This window comes from Perca fluviatilis, chromosome 14 (assembly GCF_010015445.1).
Source record: "Perca fluviatilis chromosome 14, GENO_Pfluv_1.0, whole genome shotgun sequence".
NCBI lineage: Eukaryota > Metazoa > Chordata > Actinopteri > Perciformes > Percidae > Perca > Perca fluviatilis.
Genome location: NC_053125.1, coordinates 23793783 through 23812694, shown reverse-complemented (window position 1 = coordinate 23812694; position 18912 = coordinate 23793783). Strand labels below are relative to the sequence as shown.

The 18912-nt window shown below is 41.2% G+C and overlaps 2 protein-coding genes across 2 annotated transcripts; both read left to right on the top strand.

The window, feature by feature from the left end:
* The first annotated feature begins 4171 nt into the window (after window positions 1–4171).
* LOC120572538 (galactose-specific lectin nattectin-like) lies at window positions 4172–5624 on the top strand. Its single transcript, XM_039821870.1, has 4 exons — window positions 4172–4239; window positions 4641–4750; window positions 5194–5331; window positions 5433–5624. The coding sequence occupies exons 2-4, from the start codon at window positions 4730–4732 to the stop codon at window positions 5622–5624; spliced, it is 351 nt and encodes a 116-aa protein (XP_039677804.1). The 5' UTR covers window positions 4172–4239; window positions 4641–4729.
* Window positions 5625–5649: 25 nt separating this feature from the next.
* On the top strand, window positions 5650–11534 carry LOC120572537 (galactose-specific lectin nattectin-like). Its single transcript, XM_039821868.1, has 6 exons — window positions 5650–5657; window positions 6375–6462; window positions 6900–7034; window positions 7133–7244; window positions 10607–10640; window positions 11522–11534. The coding sequence occupies exons 1-6, from the start codon at window positions 5650–5652 to the stop codon at window positions 11532–11534; spliced, it is 390 nt and encodes a 129-aa protein (XP_039677802.1).
* The last annotated feature ends 7378 nt before the right edge of the window (window positions 11535–18912 follow it).

Genomic DNA, 18912 nt, shown 5'->3' with positions numbered 1-18912 from the left:
TGGGGGAAAATAATTGGATTCTCTTAAAAGAATTACAAACAATAATTATTCAGTAACAAACTAGTTTTGGTGCAAATGTATCTTTCACAGTTGAACAACCAAAAGGGCAGTTTGACCTCCTTAAGTAGCTTTTAGTTGATGTTTGATGGTTGATGCTTGTTCAAGCAAGAGGAACTAACGAGAAAACGTCTGTGAGCATAAATACTGACCTGAAACACTCCCTCAAACGGAGAATCACAAACAGACTGCACTGGGGTTTGACTGACATGAAGGTCGATACTGAGTCGAGTCTTACTGTCCCCTTTCTCACATCTATGCATACATGCTTTTGCATAATGTGTACCATTATTAGCATCACTGGAGTTTCCATTGGACAGTTTTGGTGTCTCATGAAGGCCTAAATGTTATTTCAGAGGTCTTTGGCTCAGACAAGAATGTTTTCTGGAGAAAACACAGAGGGCCAGATCTAATTAGGCACATTTTGCTGCATTTTAGCATGCATTGGCAAGGTGTGTTTTTATCCCTATTACCTCCGCCAAGGAGATCATGTTTCAGGTTGGTTGTTTGTTTGTCTGTCTGTCAGCAGGATAACGTAAAAAAATCCGGGTGTAGCATGGGCCAATGAAGAACCCATTACATTTTGGGGCGGATCCGAACCACGAGGGAATACAAACATTATTTTTCACTTTTGTTTACATTACAAGATAGCTGAAGTCATTGTTTTGGAGCATCACTATGTTATTAAATCCACACATATAATCCCAGCTGCCCCATTTTCTTATTATGTCTGGTCCTGAATGTGTCAAGTACGTCTAATATCAGCAGCTTTGGTGTAAAACCAAATGGATATCAGCCTTGTTAATCAGCTGCAACTGTTTTCTGCATGTGAAAATAAAAAAAACCTGGGTCCATGCCTCTTGTGTTCAGGTTTTTCCCAAATTTGTTTTCAGGGAAAAGTCACATCGTCAAGAGGTCTTCATCTTGTCCAAGTGGTTGGACTCGCTACAACGGTCGCTGTTTCCTCTACAATCCAACAGCCATGACTTGGGCGGATGCTGAGGTAATCAGGGTGATCTGGATTCAGTGCAAAATTCTTCAACGCTACGTCCATTCAGCTGTTACACTTGTTGTTGATCGGCATATCCTTCTAATTTAGTTTTTTATTACTTGACATGCACTCTGGCTCCACACAACTGCACTCTCTCTGTCCTCGTACAGAAAAACTGTCTGTAACACGGTGGAAACCTCGCATCAGTGCACAGCTTCGATGAGCATCACGTGATTCAGAGTATGATACTGCGGAAAACTCATAAATTTTGCGTCACATGGCTTGGAGGCTCCGATGCACAACAGGTATTTTACCGATTACACTAAATCTGAAACGAACTAAAACGCGTGTCTAAACCATACTGTCTGTATAATCATCTTCTAGGAGGGTTCCTGGTTCTGGAGTGATAGTACACCTTTTAGGTTCAACTTCTGGTCTCCAGGACAGCCTGATAATCGAGCGATTGCACACTGTCTGTTGATGAACTTTGGAGGTAAACATATATATATATATACACAAACTACCGGTCAAAAGGTTTGGAACACCCCAATGTTTCCGTTTTTTTATTGAAATTCATGCAGTTCAATGTCTTATTGTACTCTGAAAGTGACAGGACTTGGACTCGGACTTGAACTCAGGTGATGGTGACTCAATTCAGACTTTTTCCTTGGTGACTCTGACTCAAAAACTGGGGTCTCGAGACTTGACTGACTCAAGTCGTTGATTCGTCTGTGTGAGGGGCGCCAGACCAATGAGCAAGCTTGGTTGGGATGGGCGACTTCAAATCATAGACTGTAAAAACAGTTTTTAATAAAACATTTTTTTTTTTTACAGTCTGCTGTAAACTCAGCTTCTTAGAGTTATAAGATGTTAATTATTCGTCCTGTTTGTAATTTATTAAGTTTACCATTTTGGACAGTTTTCTGGTCGACATCCTGACCCTGATTCCAAATTTTTGTGAAAGCTTTTAGGCTATTACGCCCTTGTTTGTGTTAGTTTTAATAGACAGGGGATTTTGTATTCAGAACAAGAAGAAGCGCACCCGTGTTTTTGTTTTTACAATACGAAAATGCTGGGATGATGTCCAGTGTTTTACCCTTCGCCCATTTGTCTGCAGGAAGACAATCAGATGATTCCTGGGCTGACACAGAGGCATGAAGTACCTGTCGAGAGCACAAATACTGTTTTTGTGTCATCAGTCTCATATATATAACCTAAAGGCTCTATATCTCATTTCATATCTCTAACTTTTCTATCGCTGTAACACTACCTAAAGTTTGAAGAGACAAGTGACATACAGGAGCTGGATTGTTTCAGGATACTATGCATCCTGATAAAGTTCCCTTGGCCTTTAGAATTAAAATAGCCCCACATCATCACATACCCTTCACCATACCTAGAGGTTTGCATGGTTTTATTTCAGTTAGCCTAATAGCTGGTTTGATTTGCATTGAGAGATAATCTTATGGAAAGTAGCCCATGCCAATCTCTAGGTATGGTGAAGGGTATGTGATTATGTGGGGGTGTTTTAATGGATCCATGAAATAACTGGCCTTTAAAAATAAAAATCTGCCCGACTCTATGGGAAGTTAACATAGGGGTGTACTTACTTATGCCCCCTGTATTTTAAGGAAGAATATTTATTTATTTACGATACATTATTTATTGACAAACAAAATTGGTGTCCTTAAAGGCTGGATTTTTCTCATTTTTTTAATTAAGGCATTAAGATCAATTTCAAAAAGATTATTTTTTTATTCCACTTTTTAGTCAACTTAAGCATGGGTGTGTAAACGTAAGCACACCACTGTAACTATACAGTAAATATATGGGTGTGTGTGTGTGTGTGTGTGTGTGTGTGTGTGTGTGTGTGTGTGTGTGTGTGTGTGTGTGTGTGTGTGTGTGTGTGTGTGTGTGTGTGTGTGTGTGTGTGTGTGTGTGTGGGGAGATCTGTTCATTTAGTGAATAAAATCAGAATCTGCAACGTAACCACTAACATTCCTCTGTCAGGTAAATGTAGTAGTACAATGTTTTTTCTCTGGAGTAGTAGTACACAGTAAGTCAGTAGTGCACAGTAGGTTGCATATTAAGTGCTTTGGGCAGAGACGGTTTAGAACCGAGAGGCCCCAACTCAGAGTAGTTTCCTGTATCTGTGTGATGTGGGCTCTGGCACACCTATTTAGGAGACTAGCAGCAGGACCTGAGTGTATTGATTTCAGTGGGAGAAGTGTACGTGAACACAGATTATGAGCGATTCTTTTGCCCCATAGACACCAAAGTAAATATTGGAGCCTTTCTTCAGAAGCCACATATCTCCATAACATTCTGACACTAAAATTTCATTTTTCAGACGGACACACCAGGAGAAAATTAGTTTGACACCCTTTTCTGTCTCAGGATCAAACTCTTGCGAGATCTGGCAACAAAGATGAGCTAGCCTCAACTAATGTTTGTGAACGCCCTAACAAAACTATTCTCCGTGATGCTAAATATGTCTTTAAGCTGTGTAAATGTTTAACATTAACAAAAGAAAATATTAATAAAATGTACAAATATAACATTTTATCCATCCACACAACGTTTACTACACTTTCAAATGAGGCCACGTCCATTTAGGACACAGGAAGTTAGTACTGTTTCATACCATAGGATGCAGCTTGCTTTGAGGGCCTTCTGTAAGTTATTTAGGGGTACAATGGTTCAGGAAAAAGCTGTATGCAGCAATAAAGGAGGCCAAGCAGTCAGCTCGCTCCAAACAGGAGCAATAAGTTGTGATTTCCTGGATTTTCATTGACTGTATTACACTGATATTACTCCATGATTATTGTTAAAACTTAGCCTTAATACTGACTTGCTTAGCACTATTATTACTCTCACTCAAATCCTTTGTGAAAAATGCTTTTACCCAAAAAGTAAAGGTGACCGTGCCTCAACACTGGAGGGTGTGACTGTTACTGTTAACAATTACCTTGAGTTTACAACATTTCTTTTTTACAAGTAGCTCTTTTGATTGTTTTGGCTCTGTTCCCCAGTTCCATGGAATCTCCAGACAAGGTCCTTAGATAAACCATACCAGTCATGGCGATTGGTTTTTAACCTGTATTTACCCAGGGTAACGCCTTGCTTCAAAAGAATACAGTTGCAATATTTGCACCTGGCAGCAGCTCCACTTGGGACTTGGCGGCTAAAAGGTCAGTCCATCAAACTTACAAAAAAAAGTTTTTCTCACTAATTGTTACGACCCGATAAATCAGAGAGTAACCACTGATGTAAAAAATAAGGTATTTAGGATGGGGACTAACCGATGTGTATGTCAAACATAATCCTCTGTTGGGTATAACTGACTGGAGTGTAAACTTCCCTGAATCTAATAAAATCTATCTTTCTAATTTGACATTAGAGCACGTCAAAATAGTTCCCAAAGTGTGAAACTACACCTTTCATATCAACTCTAAAACTGACTGGTAACCAGAGGCCACAACAGGGATGATGGGATTTTGTCTTTTGTTTTTGGCAATGCAATAATCTAAATTTATAGACATGTAGAGAATTTAACCGAAGACTTACCCTTTATTCTCTTATTTGTTCTTAGTAAAAAGTCACCTGGTCAGGAGGGCGACATCTTGACCCAGCGGTTGGTCTGAGTTCAGCGGTCGCTGTTTCCACTATTTTCCAACAGCCATGACTTGGGCTAAAGCTGAGGTAATCAGAATGATTTTTTATTTACTGCTTCAACGTAAAGTTAATTTTGTTTGTGTTGACTTGCACTCTTGGATAATTGGCGTCTTCTTCTGACTTGGTGTCCTTCATCTCTTCTATTTATTAGTTTCATGGCAACTCCACTAGAGCTGCAGAGATTAATTGATTAATTGTTGACTATTAAAATCACCAACTATTTAGATAATCCTTCTGTAAACTGAATATCTTTGAGTTGTGGACACCTCAAAGATATTCATTTAAAAACAAGTCAAACGAGACATTTGAGGATGTTATCTTGGGCTCTGGGAAACACTGATCGTCATCACCATTTTCTGACATTTTATAGACCAAACAACTAATCGATGAATCGAGAAAATAGCCAACATATTAATCAACAATGAAAATAATTGTTAGTTGCAGCCCCTAAACTCCTGTCTGTTTATCAGAGAAACTGTCAGTCCCTGGGTGGGAACCTTGCATCAGTGCATAACATATTCGAGTACCGTGAGATTCAGAGGATAATGGCCACCACTTTAAGTATAGAGTATAAAGAAGCATGGCTCGGAGGCTCTGATGCCCAAGAGGTAGGCTATTTTAGTCATTTAGTTTATTTACACAATCTGGCAGTCATTTGATTAAACAAATCTTTATTGATTAATGTAATATTCTGTTCTCTTGTCTGTAGGACGGTGTTTGGCTGTGGAGTGATAGTTCACTATTCTCCTACCAGAACTGGTGTCCTGGACAGCCCGACAACACTCATCAGCACTGTCTGCAAATGAACTTCGGAGATAAATTTACAGAATTTCTATTGAAAGTTCAAAGTAAGCTACTACAGGCAAAATCATTGTTTTTTTCATGCAATGGTCAATTCTGAGATTTTCTTGAGAGGAAATTACAGAATGCAAATGTGAATGATATGGTGGAAAAAAACGTTTATTTATATCTTAACGATTATAACTTGAATGTATGAGTGGTGCAAATGATAAACTGATACATTTAATCAGAATTTCAACATTTGCTATATTGATTCTATATGGTTTTCACTGTGGCTTGTCTCTTATGAATGTTTAAAACAATAACCATAATGTTGACAGTACAACACTGGTTTCTGTCTGACACATTTTGTAGTGATGTTTGTATTCAGAACAAGAAGAAAGAGAGCAGTGCTGTTTCAGTGGAGAAATCACAATCCGGTGCCATAGGCTGCCCTTCATGCTGAAAAATGAGTTGGCCTCTAAATGGTTAAATAGTTTCCTGTGTGTTTTCATTATTAAGCGGTAGTAGTTCTACTTTGAATATTTTTTTTAACCAGGGTTTGGAACTGTTTCATCGTAAATTAATCAGGCCTGACTGCTCGTACCTGACCGCATGCAGCTTTGCTCTTTCATAAAATGTTGTACTTTATCATTTAATATAATCATGTAATCTTTATGTTTTAGCTTCTCCAACCATCTATTGTCTGAACAGTTTGTCCTGACACGTTGTCATGCTCCCAGGAAAGATCACAAGCCATTGATTTTCATAGCCCCAACATACACAGAGGTGGAGTAGGTGGAGATATTAATTTTTAAACCAAATATAGATAGATAATTCACTGTATATAAGAGCTGGTGTTTCTCTTGAGGTCTTCATCTTGTCCCAGAGGTTGGACTCGCTACAACGGTCGCTGTTTCCTCTACTTTCCAACAGCCATGACTTGGTCTAATGCTGAGGTAATCAGGATGATTTTTGATTCACTGCTTCTACGTGAAGTTTATTTTGTTTGTGTTGACTTGCACTCTTGGTTATTTGGTGTCTTCTTCTGACTTGTTGTCCTTCAACCTTTCTATTTATTAGTGTCATGGCAACTCCACTCTAGCTGCAGAGATTAATCGACTGAGTCATTTTAATAAATTCTTTGATTCCAGCCTCTTTAATGTGACTATTTTCTAGTTTCTTCACTCTTCTGTTTCAGTTTCTGTAAACTATATTTGAGTTGTGGACAAAGCAAGACATTTGAAGTTGTCATCTTGGGATTTGGATAACACTGATCGACATTTTTCACCATTTTCTGACATTTTTTAGACCAAACAACTAATCAATTAATCGACAATGAAAATCATTGTTAGTTGCAGTGCAGCCCCTAAACTCCCATCTGTCTGTTTATCAGAGAAACTGTCAGTCCCTGGGTGGGAACCTTGCATCAGTGCATAACGTACATGAATACCATGAGATTCAGAGGCTGATAGTGAAAACCAGTTATGAGCATGAAGCAGCATGGATCGGAGGCTCCGATGCCCAACAGGTAGGCTATTCTTATATGTGAGAACACACGATCTGAGAGTTATTTCATTAAAAAAATATTTATTTTATTCATGTAATTTTCTGTTCTCTTGTCTCTAGAAGAATATTTGGCTGTGGAGTGATAGTTCACGTTTCATCTACGTGAACTGGTGTCGTGGAGAGCCCAACAACTTTTTTGGCAGTCAGCACTGTATACAAATGAACTATGGAGGTAAATCAAATGACATCATTTCTATTGAGAAGTTAGAGCTTTAACATTACATCCAAAATGATAGGTTTTTTTTCATGCACTGGTCAATTCTAAGATTACCTTGTGTAATGTTTTAAAGAGCCCCTGTTATATATGTTTTCTTGATGTATACTTGACATAGGTTTACATGTTTAGGTTTGCATGCTTATGCAGGTATTGATCCTGATAGCACTATACAAGTGGATGAATCTGAAAATGTTTTCTGCAGGATAACATGTAGTACTAGTATTATTCCAGTAACATGTAGTACTAGTACTATTCCAGTAACATGTAGTACTAGTACTATTCCAATTATAATCAACAACAGACCATACAAAGTGGTGAATCCCCTAAGTAATAAGAAGTTGACTGCAAACATAGTCAATTTAGCATCCAGTTCACGTCAGCCACAGCCTGTCCCAAAAAAAAATGAGACGGTGTCTGTTCCTCGACTCAGATCAGTTAAATCAAAGGTAACCAAGAGAGGGGCAATACTTAACCTAATTTGAATTAAAACTACCACTGCAATGATAGAAAAGGATAGGAAAATTAGATGTGGATTACTAAATATCAGATCTCTGTCTTCTAAAACAGTACTAGTAAATGAATTGATATCTGATAATCAAATTGATCTATTCTGTCTTACTGAAACCTGGCTGGGCCATGAAGAATATATTTGTTGTTGTCTACCGAGCTCCAGGTCCGTATTCTGAATTTTTATCTGAATTCTCTGAGTTTTTATCATGTGTAGTCCTTAAATCAGACAAAGTACTTATTGTAGGTGATTTTAATATCCGTGTGGACGTTGACAGCAATAGCCTTAGTACTGCTTTCATCTTACTACTAGATTCTATTGGCTTCAGTCAGAGTGTGCATGAGGCCACGCACTGTTTTAACCACACCCTCGACCTCGTGCTGGCATATAGTATCAAAATTGAAGATGTATTAGTATTCCCGCAAAATCTTTTATTATCAGACCACTTCTTAATTACTTTCGCTATAGCTAAATTTAAGGAAGACATTCCAACAGCACTAAACTCATTACCTTGTTTTAATACAACAGAGGACCTTTATGTAAACTTTAGTCCCTCTCAAATCGACAATTGTGTAGATGGTGTTACGGCCTGCCTACGGACTCGCATTAGACTCTGTTGCTCCCCTCAAAAGAGGGATGATGAAGCAAAGGAAACTAGCACCTTGGTATAACTCCCAAACTCGTAAAATTAAAGCAAAACTCACGAAAACTTGAAAGTAAATGGCGCTCCACCAAAATGGAAGAGTCTCGTTTGGACTGGCAAGACAGTCTGAAAACCTATAGTACGGCCCTCAGACATGCCAGATCAGACTATTACTCATCATTAATAGAAGAAAACAAGAACAACCCAAGGTTTCTTTTCAGCACTGTAGCCAGGCTGACAGATAGTCACAGCTCTACTGTGCCATCTATTCCTCTAGCTCTGAGTAGTGATGACTTCATGAGCTTCTTTAATGATAAAATTATAACAATTAGAGATAAAATTCATCACCTTTTGCCCTCAACTTCTAATGGTTCACCTTTCAACGCAGGACTCCTAGAAAGAACGACTAGACCTGACATATACTTAGACTGATTTTATCCTATAGACCTTCAACAACTAATGGTAAAGGTATCTTCAGCCAAGCCATCTACCTGTCTCTTAGACCCCATCCCAACGAGGCTACTCAAAGAAGCATTACCCGTGGTTAACACCTCGCTACTAGATATGATCAATATGTCTCTATTAACAGGTCAAGTACCGCAGTCATTTAAAGTAGCTGTGATAAAACCTCTTCTGAAAAAACCCACCCTCGATCCTGAGGTCTTAGCAAACTATAGACCTATATCTAACCTTCCCTTTCTCTCCAAGATCCTTGAGAAGGTAGTGGCTAATCAGTTATGTGATTTTCTCCATAGCAACAGTTTATTTGAAGACTTTCAATCAGGATTTAGAAAGAATCATAGCACAGAGACGGCACTGGTGAAAATTACTAACGACGTTCTAACTGCTGCAGACAAAGGACTTGTCTCCATACTTGTTTTATTAGATCTTAGTGCTGCTTTTGACACTATTGACCATACAATCCTGTTACAGAGATTAGAACACTTAGTCGGAATTAAAGGAATTGCACTAAGCTGGTTTAAGTCTTATTTCTCTGATCGATCTCAATTTGTTAATGTTAATGATAAATCCTCTAAGTATGCGAAAGTTAAACATGGCGTTCCACAAGGCTCAGTGCTTGGACCAATTTTATTCACCTTATATATGCTTCCTTTTGATAATATCATTAGGAAACACTCAATTAACTATCACTGCTATGCGGACGACACCCAATTATACTTATCAATCAAACCAGACGAAACCAGTCAGTTAGCTAAACTTCAAGCATGTATTAAAGATATAAAATCCTGGATGACCTATAATTTTCTGATGTTAAACTGTAACAAAACTGAAGTTATTGTGCTGGGCCCTAAACACCTCCGAACTTCATTATCTAAAGATATAGCTACTCTGGATGGTGTTGTCCTGGCCTGCAGCACTACTGTCAGAAATCTAGGAGTTATTTTTGATCAGGATATATCCTTTAACGCCCCATCTAAAACAAACATCGAGAACAGCCTTTTTTCATCTTCGTAACATTGCCAAAATTAGGAATATCCTGTCTCAAAACGATGCTGAAAAACTAGTCCATGCATTCGTTACTTCCAGGCTGGACTATTGTAATTCCCTACTGTCAGGTTGCTCAAATAAGTCCCTTAAGACTCTCCAGCTGATCCAGAATGCTGCAGCACATGTTCTGACGAGAACTAAGAAAAGAGATCATATTTCTCCTGTTTTAGCTACTCTGCATTGGCTTCCTGTAAAATTCAGGATTGACTTTAAAGTCCTTCTCCTGACCTTCAAAGCCCTAAATGGTCAAGCACCATCATATCTAGAACAGCTCTTAGTACCTTATTGTCCCACTAGAGCACTGCACTCCCAGAATGCAGAGTTACTTGTGGTTCCTAGAGTCTCTAAAAGTAGAATGGGAGCAAGAGCCTTCAGCTACCAGGCTCCTTTCTTGTGGAACCAGCTCCCAGTCTGGGTTAGGGGGGCAGACACCATCACCTCATTTAAGAGTAAACTGAAAAAGAGGAGTTGCAGCGTCCGCCTAACCCGGCCCACCTGCTTCTCTTCGTAGTCATCAGATTTATTGATCATATAATCAATAATATAGTGAGAGTAGAGGGAGGCAGGCCAGTACAGCCTCTCATCAATGTTTTCATTTGTTTCCTTTTGTATGAATCTTGTCCCAGAACTGCTTGTTACTAACCTAGCTCTGGGGAGTTTACTCCCCGGAGTCCTTATGTTTCTTCTTCGCAGAGCTATGCTCTGCGATTCCCTGCAATGTCCAGCCGCGTCCTGTTGCGTCCGCCGCATCCGCCGCATCCACCCATGCTCTGCAGCGCCACGTTTCATCCCGCAACGTCCTGCTGTAACATGAACTACAAGGACTACCTTCAATGTCACTGTTCCATTATCTTTAATGCGACTATTATCGCCATCACACCCCCAACCGGCCCCGTCAGACACCGCCTACCAAGAGTCTGGGTCTGCAGAGGTTTCTTCCTAAAAGGGAGTTTTTCCTCGCCACTGTCGCAATAGCCACTGCTAATGCTTGCTCTTGAGGGAATTACTATAATTGTTGGGGCTTTGTAAATTATAGTAAAGTGTCTCGAGATAACTCTGTTATGATTTGATACTATAAATAAAATTGAATTGAATTGAATTGAATGTCTGAGGTCTTGGCCCGCCTCCCCGTAAAGCCCAGTCTGCTCTGATTGGTCAGCTGGCCCACTCTGTTGTTGTTGTTGGTCCTCCAAATTCAAACAAGCCACTGGGCGGGCTGTGCTGGCTCAGGCAGCACCTATGGGTAGCACATACTGAATGAAAAACTGGGCTGGCTTTCTCTATCAATAACATTAGGCTCGTTTGAGATGAACTGAGCCTTGCTTGTAAAGTGGACGAGAGCAGGCGGCAGCAGCAGCGGGCGGTGACAAAAATCCGCTGTCAAGTCGGAAGTTGACAACTGTCTCCAGCAGCCTTTAGGCTGAACAAGAAGTCACAGAAACACTCACATCCTGTTAGGTCCGATAACGATAAAATATTCAGCTTGTCTCCAGTTGTTTTTATTTGTGTTTTGTATAGTGATGTTTGTATTCAGAAGAAGAAGAAATGCTCCTGTGTTTTTGGTTTTTGCAGAAAACTGGGATGATGTCCAGTGTTCTGTCCGTCGCCCATTTGTCTGCAGCAAAAAAATCTGATGATTCCTGGGCTGACACAGAGGCATCAAGTACCTGTCGAGAGCACAAATACTGTTTTTGTGTCATCAGTCTCATATATATATAACCTAAAGGCTCTATATCTCATTTCATATCTCTATCTTTTCTATCGCTGTAACGCTACCAAAGGATTGAAGAGACAAGTGACATACAGGAGCTGGATTGTCTCTTAGGCCTAAGGCTGGGCATTGTACAAAATCTTTCGATCCGGTGCCAATTTTGATACCTCAGTTTCAATACCGGTTCCTAATGATTCCTGTCAGTCAGTCATCAGGGCAGAGAAACCACCGTTGTGCCTGCTTGTCTAAGAGGTAGTGTAACGTCAACAGCACAGCGACCGCTTTCGGCTCGCCATTAATATCATATCGGAGGAAACGCTGTCTGAGTGAAGTTCTGAAAAACTGTAACCACACTTGAAACTAACCGTGACTCTCTGTGACTTCAACAAAACTGCAGACAGTTTACCCCGTCCGCACCTCTCCGTGTGTGTGTGTGTGTGTGTGTGTGTGTGTGTCGGTCGGAGCTCCGCTCTGTGTCAATATGCAGAGAGGACAGATAAGCTTGCGCTTACGCGCTCAGACGCTTTTGGAACCGAAATTTGGCACCGAAAGATACATAAAAGTATCGACGTTCGGTACCCAGCTCTACTTAGGCCTAAGAGCAGACTGAACGAGTTATGAAAATAATGCTTTTAACAAAACTTTATTCTGACTGGAGAGTGAACTGGTCTTTCTTGTCTTTCAATATGCAAAATTAAAACACTCAAGCATCTAAACCAGCTGGTCTGTGAGTCTGTGTTAAATCTAGTAGTTTGTTTTAAAACTTCTTACATCTCAAAGAAATCTGACTGTAACATCATTAAATATTATTGTGCACACACACTTTTTTAAATAATAAGTGGACATTTCTATCACAAAGATACGCTGTTAATGATGCATCAACCATCACATGGACCTTCCTGTTTGCAACAGTGTGTCAGAATCCTTTTTGTTTGTGTGTGTGTGTGTGTGTGTGTGTGTGTGTGTGTGTGTGTGTGTGTGTGTGTGTGTGTGTGTGTGTGTGTGTGTCTCAAGAACTATTCATTTTGTGAGTAAAGGCAGGCCAAAGTGGCGGGGTCTCCTCCCATTTATCCAGGTAACTGAGCACAGGTGTGCTCACTCAGCAATCACCAACCTGGAAAAGTGATGGAGGAGGCACACACACACACACACACACGCACACACACACACACACACACACACACACAGACACAGCAAAAAGACAAATCCCTACGTAACACTATTGGTCTGGAGAAAGTTTTAGTTCCCAGGTTTTGAAATACTTGTCTCTTTGGACCTGATGCCACCTGATTATTAGATGAGTCTATTGTTGACTGCTCTGGACCTCAACCCAACTCTCTCTGGAGATGGTAAAGTTTAAACTGACTGAAATCCAAAAACACACCTCTGAGCCATGATGTAACTCTGTTAGCCACTACGACACAGTACAGAAACATACTCTGCACATCTACATCGTGAGACAGGTGCTCCTGAGGGGGACAAGCAGGTCAAAAGTTGCAAAGAAAACCCTGCATGTTGTCTAACTTGCAAACAATATCACACAAGCTGACATTCAAGTGTAGCTTTATATGATGTCAGTGATGACGCAAAACGATGATGCTCTGAAAGTGTCTGAAATCAGAATTAACTGCACATGAGCGTTCACTATAGAGAATGAGTAAAGGGTGATTGCCGACACAGCCTGACATTTCGGACACTTACTAATCATCATCGAGTGTGGAGAAAACATGATAAAGTACCCGACACTGTAACAAAATGTCCTGTTAAATTACAGTAAACTACTGGCAGCTACAGTTGCCAGCTTGAAACTGTTATTCTACAATGTAGCTACCTACTGTGATCTACAACAACAGGTTAGTACTGTAAAAATATTACAGTACTGTACTGTGTGGAAAATAAACATTACAGTATTATACTGTCAGCTCTTTGGTTGCAATTACACTGTTATTTTACAGTTACTACAGTATTCTCCATTAACAAGTTATTACTGTAAAACTTTAGAATGCAGGGCTTAAAGTATTCCAGCACCGTGCCGGATCTCCGGCATGCGGCCGTAAGGAAAAAAAAAACTTGTGTGCGGTTTAATATTTTCGAGTCAATTGATTTCACATACCAATCATATAAGAGGAATGCAGCTCTAACTAACACAGGGTTGAAAGTACTCGGGCCTGGTGCTGGATTTCTGGCATATGAATATTTTAGAAAAATAAATAAATTAAAAAGTCCACATGGGATTTGGGTTGCGCTGGGTTTAACCATTCATTGAACTTCCACCTACCAATGAAACAAGTTCTAGCCAATCAGATGCAAAGTAAGGTGGGTCTTGGCCGAAACGCGAGAGTGCGCTGTGGTCTCCGTGGTAACGCGGCAAACTTGGAGCATGTAGATGCAGCTTTAGTTGAGAAAGTAGTTAAAATAAATGGCGCTGGGCATGAATAGAGGAAAAGGGTGGTGACGGGAAGTTTTCACAATGATTCATTGTAGGATTATGATATTATTGGAATATGTAAATCCACATTGACTCTTAATTTAACATATGGTTGGAAGAAGTAAAAATTAATCCAAAACTTTTTAGTTTGTAAAAATTATGACTTATTATTGTGTAATGTCAAAAGGACTTTAACTGTTTTGCCAGTCAAATTAACTTTAATGAGTGCATATTGAAATATTATATTGTTGGTTGGCAAAAAATGCATCTCAAAATGCATCAGATTGATGCTTTAAAATATGGAATATTTAAAATTTTCTTCCAGGGAGCATGCCCCCGGACCCACCTAGAGGGGTAATATCCTTCTCACCTTTTTCACCCCTAACCCGTTTTCATACCTGAGTTATTTAAACATAACTGCCTTGTCCCAGAGTTTATGAAAAGCTAAACAATGCAAAGTTGTAATGTGTAATTTAAAGGACCCCCCCCCCCCCCTGCCCCTTCCAAAAAAGGTTTCAGGCTCAGGATTTTTTTTCACTTTAAACCCTGAGAATGTGATCTTCACAGTGATATAAACTAATGATTTAAAAGTTTTACATTTAAAAATGAAATCCCCTGAAATGATAATAATAATAATAATAATAATAATAATAATAATAATAATAATGATAATAATAATAATAATAATAATAATACATGAAAATAGCTGTCACAGAAATGGCTCAGACAAGAGACTCGCTTACAACATTAGGCATTTATTAAAGCTGAACATTTTCAGTATCTACAAAATACATAAAAATACCATTACTACTTGGTTGTCAGAATTATTTCTTGAACTATGACAAGTGATGCCTAACATTACATTCATTCAACTTTGTATTTTCCTCCCCGGGTCAAAATTGACCAGGTCTGGTTTGACTGTTTTCAAAGCACAAATTATCAGCTAATTCAACTTTAACTTCCTTACTGCTAGTTTTTTCCTTCCTCCTTCGGTTGGGTTAAAGTCACTGCATCAAATGCATAGCAGCTAAGAAAACTCAGTAAAAGCTAACTAAATTATACACATTCCATTAACAATAACAATTAAACATATCAAACCGACTCTCAACAATAGTGGGTCCAAAAATGAACCTGGACATCTGAGACAGATGGACTGAACTAAAGCCCCACTCAAAGTCCATCACCTTTTTTAGTAGAGTGGCCACATGGGGATTCACCGTTGTTGCCTTTTTGTGGATCAGCTTCCCCATCTTCTTTGACACCACCTTCCCCTGGTTGGTCTTTCATCCCCTCTCAGGATTAATCCCAATGAGGCGCCTAAAATGTAATAATAGAGAAAGTATATAAGATATTAGGTATGGTAGAAAAAATCATTTGGATTTAACATGGAACCATATCATGTTTTATCATGTTTTCACTACAGGCCTTCAACATCAACAACTAGATCAACTAACTTTTAGCTACTGTATATTACATTAGTGCATATTTGCAGCTACTTTTTTAGCTTTTTAATAATAATAATAATAAATTGAATTTATATAGCGCTTTTCATGGACTCAAAGTCGCTTTACAGGGCAGGGTAGATTATAAAAACATAACAAAACAAAACGAGCAAACAAAACAAGTAGAACAAAACAAGATACAGATGAAAAAGGGAGGGGGGCAGGTGGACTATGGGTAGGCTGAGGTGAAGAGATGGGTCTTGAGGCGGGACTGGAAGATGGTGAGGGACTCAGAGGTGCGGATCTCTTGGGGGAGGGAGTTCCAGAGCCTGGGAGCTGCTCTGGAGAAGGCTCTGTCCCCAAAACAGCGCAGGTTGGACTTTTGGATGGAGAGGGAGCCGGCTGAGGTGGATCTAGAGGGCCGTGAGGTTGGTAAGGGGAGAGGAGGTCAGTGAGGTATGAGGGGCCAGATGGTGGAGGGCTTTATAGGTGAGGACCAGGATTTTGTAGGTGATCCGGTGGGAAATGGGAAGCCAGTGGAGTTGTTTTAGGACTGGAGTGATGTGGTGCCAGGATTTGGAGCAGGTAATGAGGCTGGGCGGCTGAGTTCTGGACCAGTTGGAGTCGGTTGTGATTGGTAGAGCTGATGCCGAGGAGAAGTGAGTTGCAGTAGTCCAGTCGGGAGGAGATGAAGGCGTGAATGAGTCTTTCAGCAGCGGGGGTGTGAGAGAGGGTCTGATTTTGGCGATGTTGCGGAGGTGAAAGAAGGAGGTTTTAATGACTTGACGGATGTGAGGCTCAAGGGAGAGGGTGGAATCAAAGATAACGCCAAGGTTGCGGGCCTGGGGGAGATGGGAGACAATGGTGCCGTCGATGGTGAGAGTGGGGTTATTGGTTTTGCTGAGTGTGGATTTGGAGCCGATCAGAAGGAATTCTGTTTTGTCGCTGTTGAGTTTGAGGAAGTTGTGTTGCATCCAGGTTTTAATAGCTGACAGACAGGAGTTGATGTGGGGGAGGGGAGGATTGTGGGGGGATTTGGTGCTGAGGTAGATCTGGGTGTCGTCAGCATAGCAGTGGAAGTCCAGGTTGAAGTGGGGCGAATCTGACCAAGAGGGGGGATGATGTAGAAGAGGAGGGGGGCCAAGTACGGAGCCTTAGGGGAACACCTGTGAGTGACTGTGGCTGTGGCAGAGGTGTGGTTGTGGAGAGAGATGAAATGGGATCTGTTGGAAAGGTAGGAGTGGAGCCAGCTGAGTGCAGTACCGTCGATACCGAGGTCTTTGAGTCTGGTGAGCAGGATGTTATGGCTCACCAGTGATCGAAGGCTGCACTCAGGTCGAGGAGGATGAGGATGTTGAGGGAACCGGTGTCAGCAAAGGTGAGGAGGTCGTTGAGGACTTTAGAGGAGAGCGGTTTCTGTGCTGTGTAGGGGGCGAAAACCAGATTGGAGAGGTTCGAATAGGTTATTGGCAAGAAGATGGGTTTGTAGTTGTAGAGGCGACTATGCGTTCCAGGGTTTTAGACAGAAAGGGGGAGGTTGGATATTGGGCGGTAGTTGTGAGAGAGGAGGGATCCAGACCAGGTTTTTAAGGATTGGGGTGACAGCGGCAGTTTTGAAAAGCAGAGGGACAGTTCCAAGGGACAGTGAGGAGTTGAAGAGGTTAGTGAGGTAGGGGCATAGGACCGGGAGGCAGGACTTCAGAAGTGGAGTAGGGAGGGGGTCAAAAGGAGCAGGTAGTGGGTTTGGAAGAGCTGATGAGTTTGGAGATTTCAGGAGGAGTGACTGGGTTAAACTGGGAGAGGAGGAAGTGTGGAGGAGGGGTCGGGAGGTCTGGAGGGATGGGGAGAGAAGGGGTCAAGGGTAGGTGCTGGAGTAGATCCTGGAAGGTCAGATACAGGGATAGGGATTTGTAAATGAGATTGATTTTGTCAGTGAAAAAGTGGAGGAATGAGTTGCAGAGATCCGGAGTAGAGGTAAGGAGGCTGTTGGTCCGAGGCTTGATGAGGTTGTTCAATGTGGAGAAGGGGTTCTGGGGTTTTGGCAGGGGTCGGTGAGGATGGTGGAGAGGTAGGCAGATTTGGCAGCAATAGGGGGCATCTTTGTAGGCGATGAGATGGGATTTATAGGCTTCATGATGGACTGTGAGGGATGATTTCTTTGTCAGACGTTCAAGTTGGCGGCCAGTTTGTTTCATTTTTCGGAGTGCAGGTGTGTACGAGGGTGAAGAGGTGTTAAAAGTGACGAAGTTTTTGTTTTGAGGGGGCCAGGATGTTGAGGGAGGTAGACAAGGTGGAGTTGAGGTGGTCTGTGAGGTCATCGGGTGAGGTGAGGGTTGAGTCCAGGTGGAGAGTGGTGGAGAGCAGGTCAGAGAGATGGTGGGGATTGATAGATTTGAGGTTGCGGAAGGTGATTTCTCTGAGGCGGGGCGTGGGGTTGGAGAAGGGATGGTGAACCGTATCAGTTTGTGATCAGAGAGGGGAAAGAGGCATGGATGGAGGTCGAGCACTGGTTGGTTGGTGGAGCAGACCAGGTCGAGGATGTGACCTTTTCATGGGTGGGGAATGTGACATGTTGGGTGAGAGAGAAGTTATCCAGTAAAATTTTGAATTCTGATGAGAGCTTGCATGTGGGGGAGTCCATGTGGATGTTTAAGTCACCGAGTAGCAGCAGACGTGGAGAGAGAGATGAGGCTAGTGTGAGGAGTTCAGTAAAATCAGAGAGGAAGGAGGGATTTGGTTTAGGTGGCCGGTAAATGAGGATGACTGTCATGGAGGAAAGAGTTTTGAAGGCGAGATATTCAAACGATGATACTGAGGGGAGGGTGAGTTCTGTGATCCGGAAGTTCTGATTGAAAATGACGGCGAGGCCACCTCCACGGTGGGAGGGGCGGGGTTTGCAGATGTAGTTGTAGCCAGGGGGGGATGCTTGGTTGAGGGAGAAGAAGTCGTTGGGTTGTTGCCAGGTTTCGGTGAGCAGAAGGAAGTCAAGAGTGTTGTCGAGGTTTTTTTTTTTTTTGTTTTTGCATCAACCTGCATAAGTTTCCCCCTATAAACCCCCATAAAACTTTTACTTTAAAAAGTAAAACAACAAATGGTAAAATAGAACCTTGTAGCCCACCTTAATTAGATCTGACAACAAATCAAATACCCAAAACAACTCATGCAAATTTCAGTAATGTGCTTCAACAGAAAGCTAAGCTTTTGTCCACATAGTTGCTAAATGACAGTAACGTATGCTAGCGTGCAGCACGTACTTTTGACTCAATCTTTTCGGCAAAAAACAGTCAATAAAATGTTAATCCAACACAAAATCACGTTAGCATTATGCTGACTTTTGCAAGATTATATTTACCTTCTTACGGGGACAGGATGGATGAGGGTG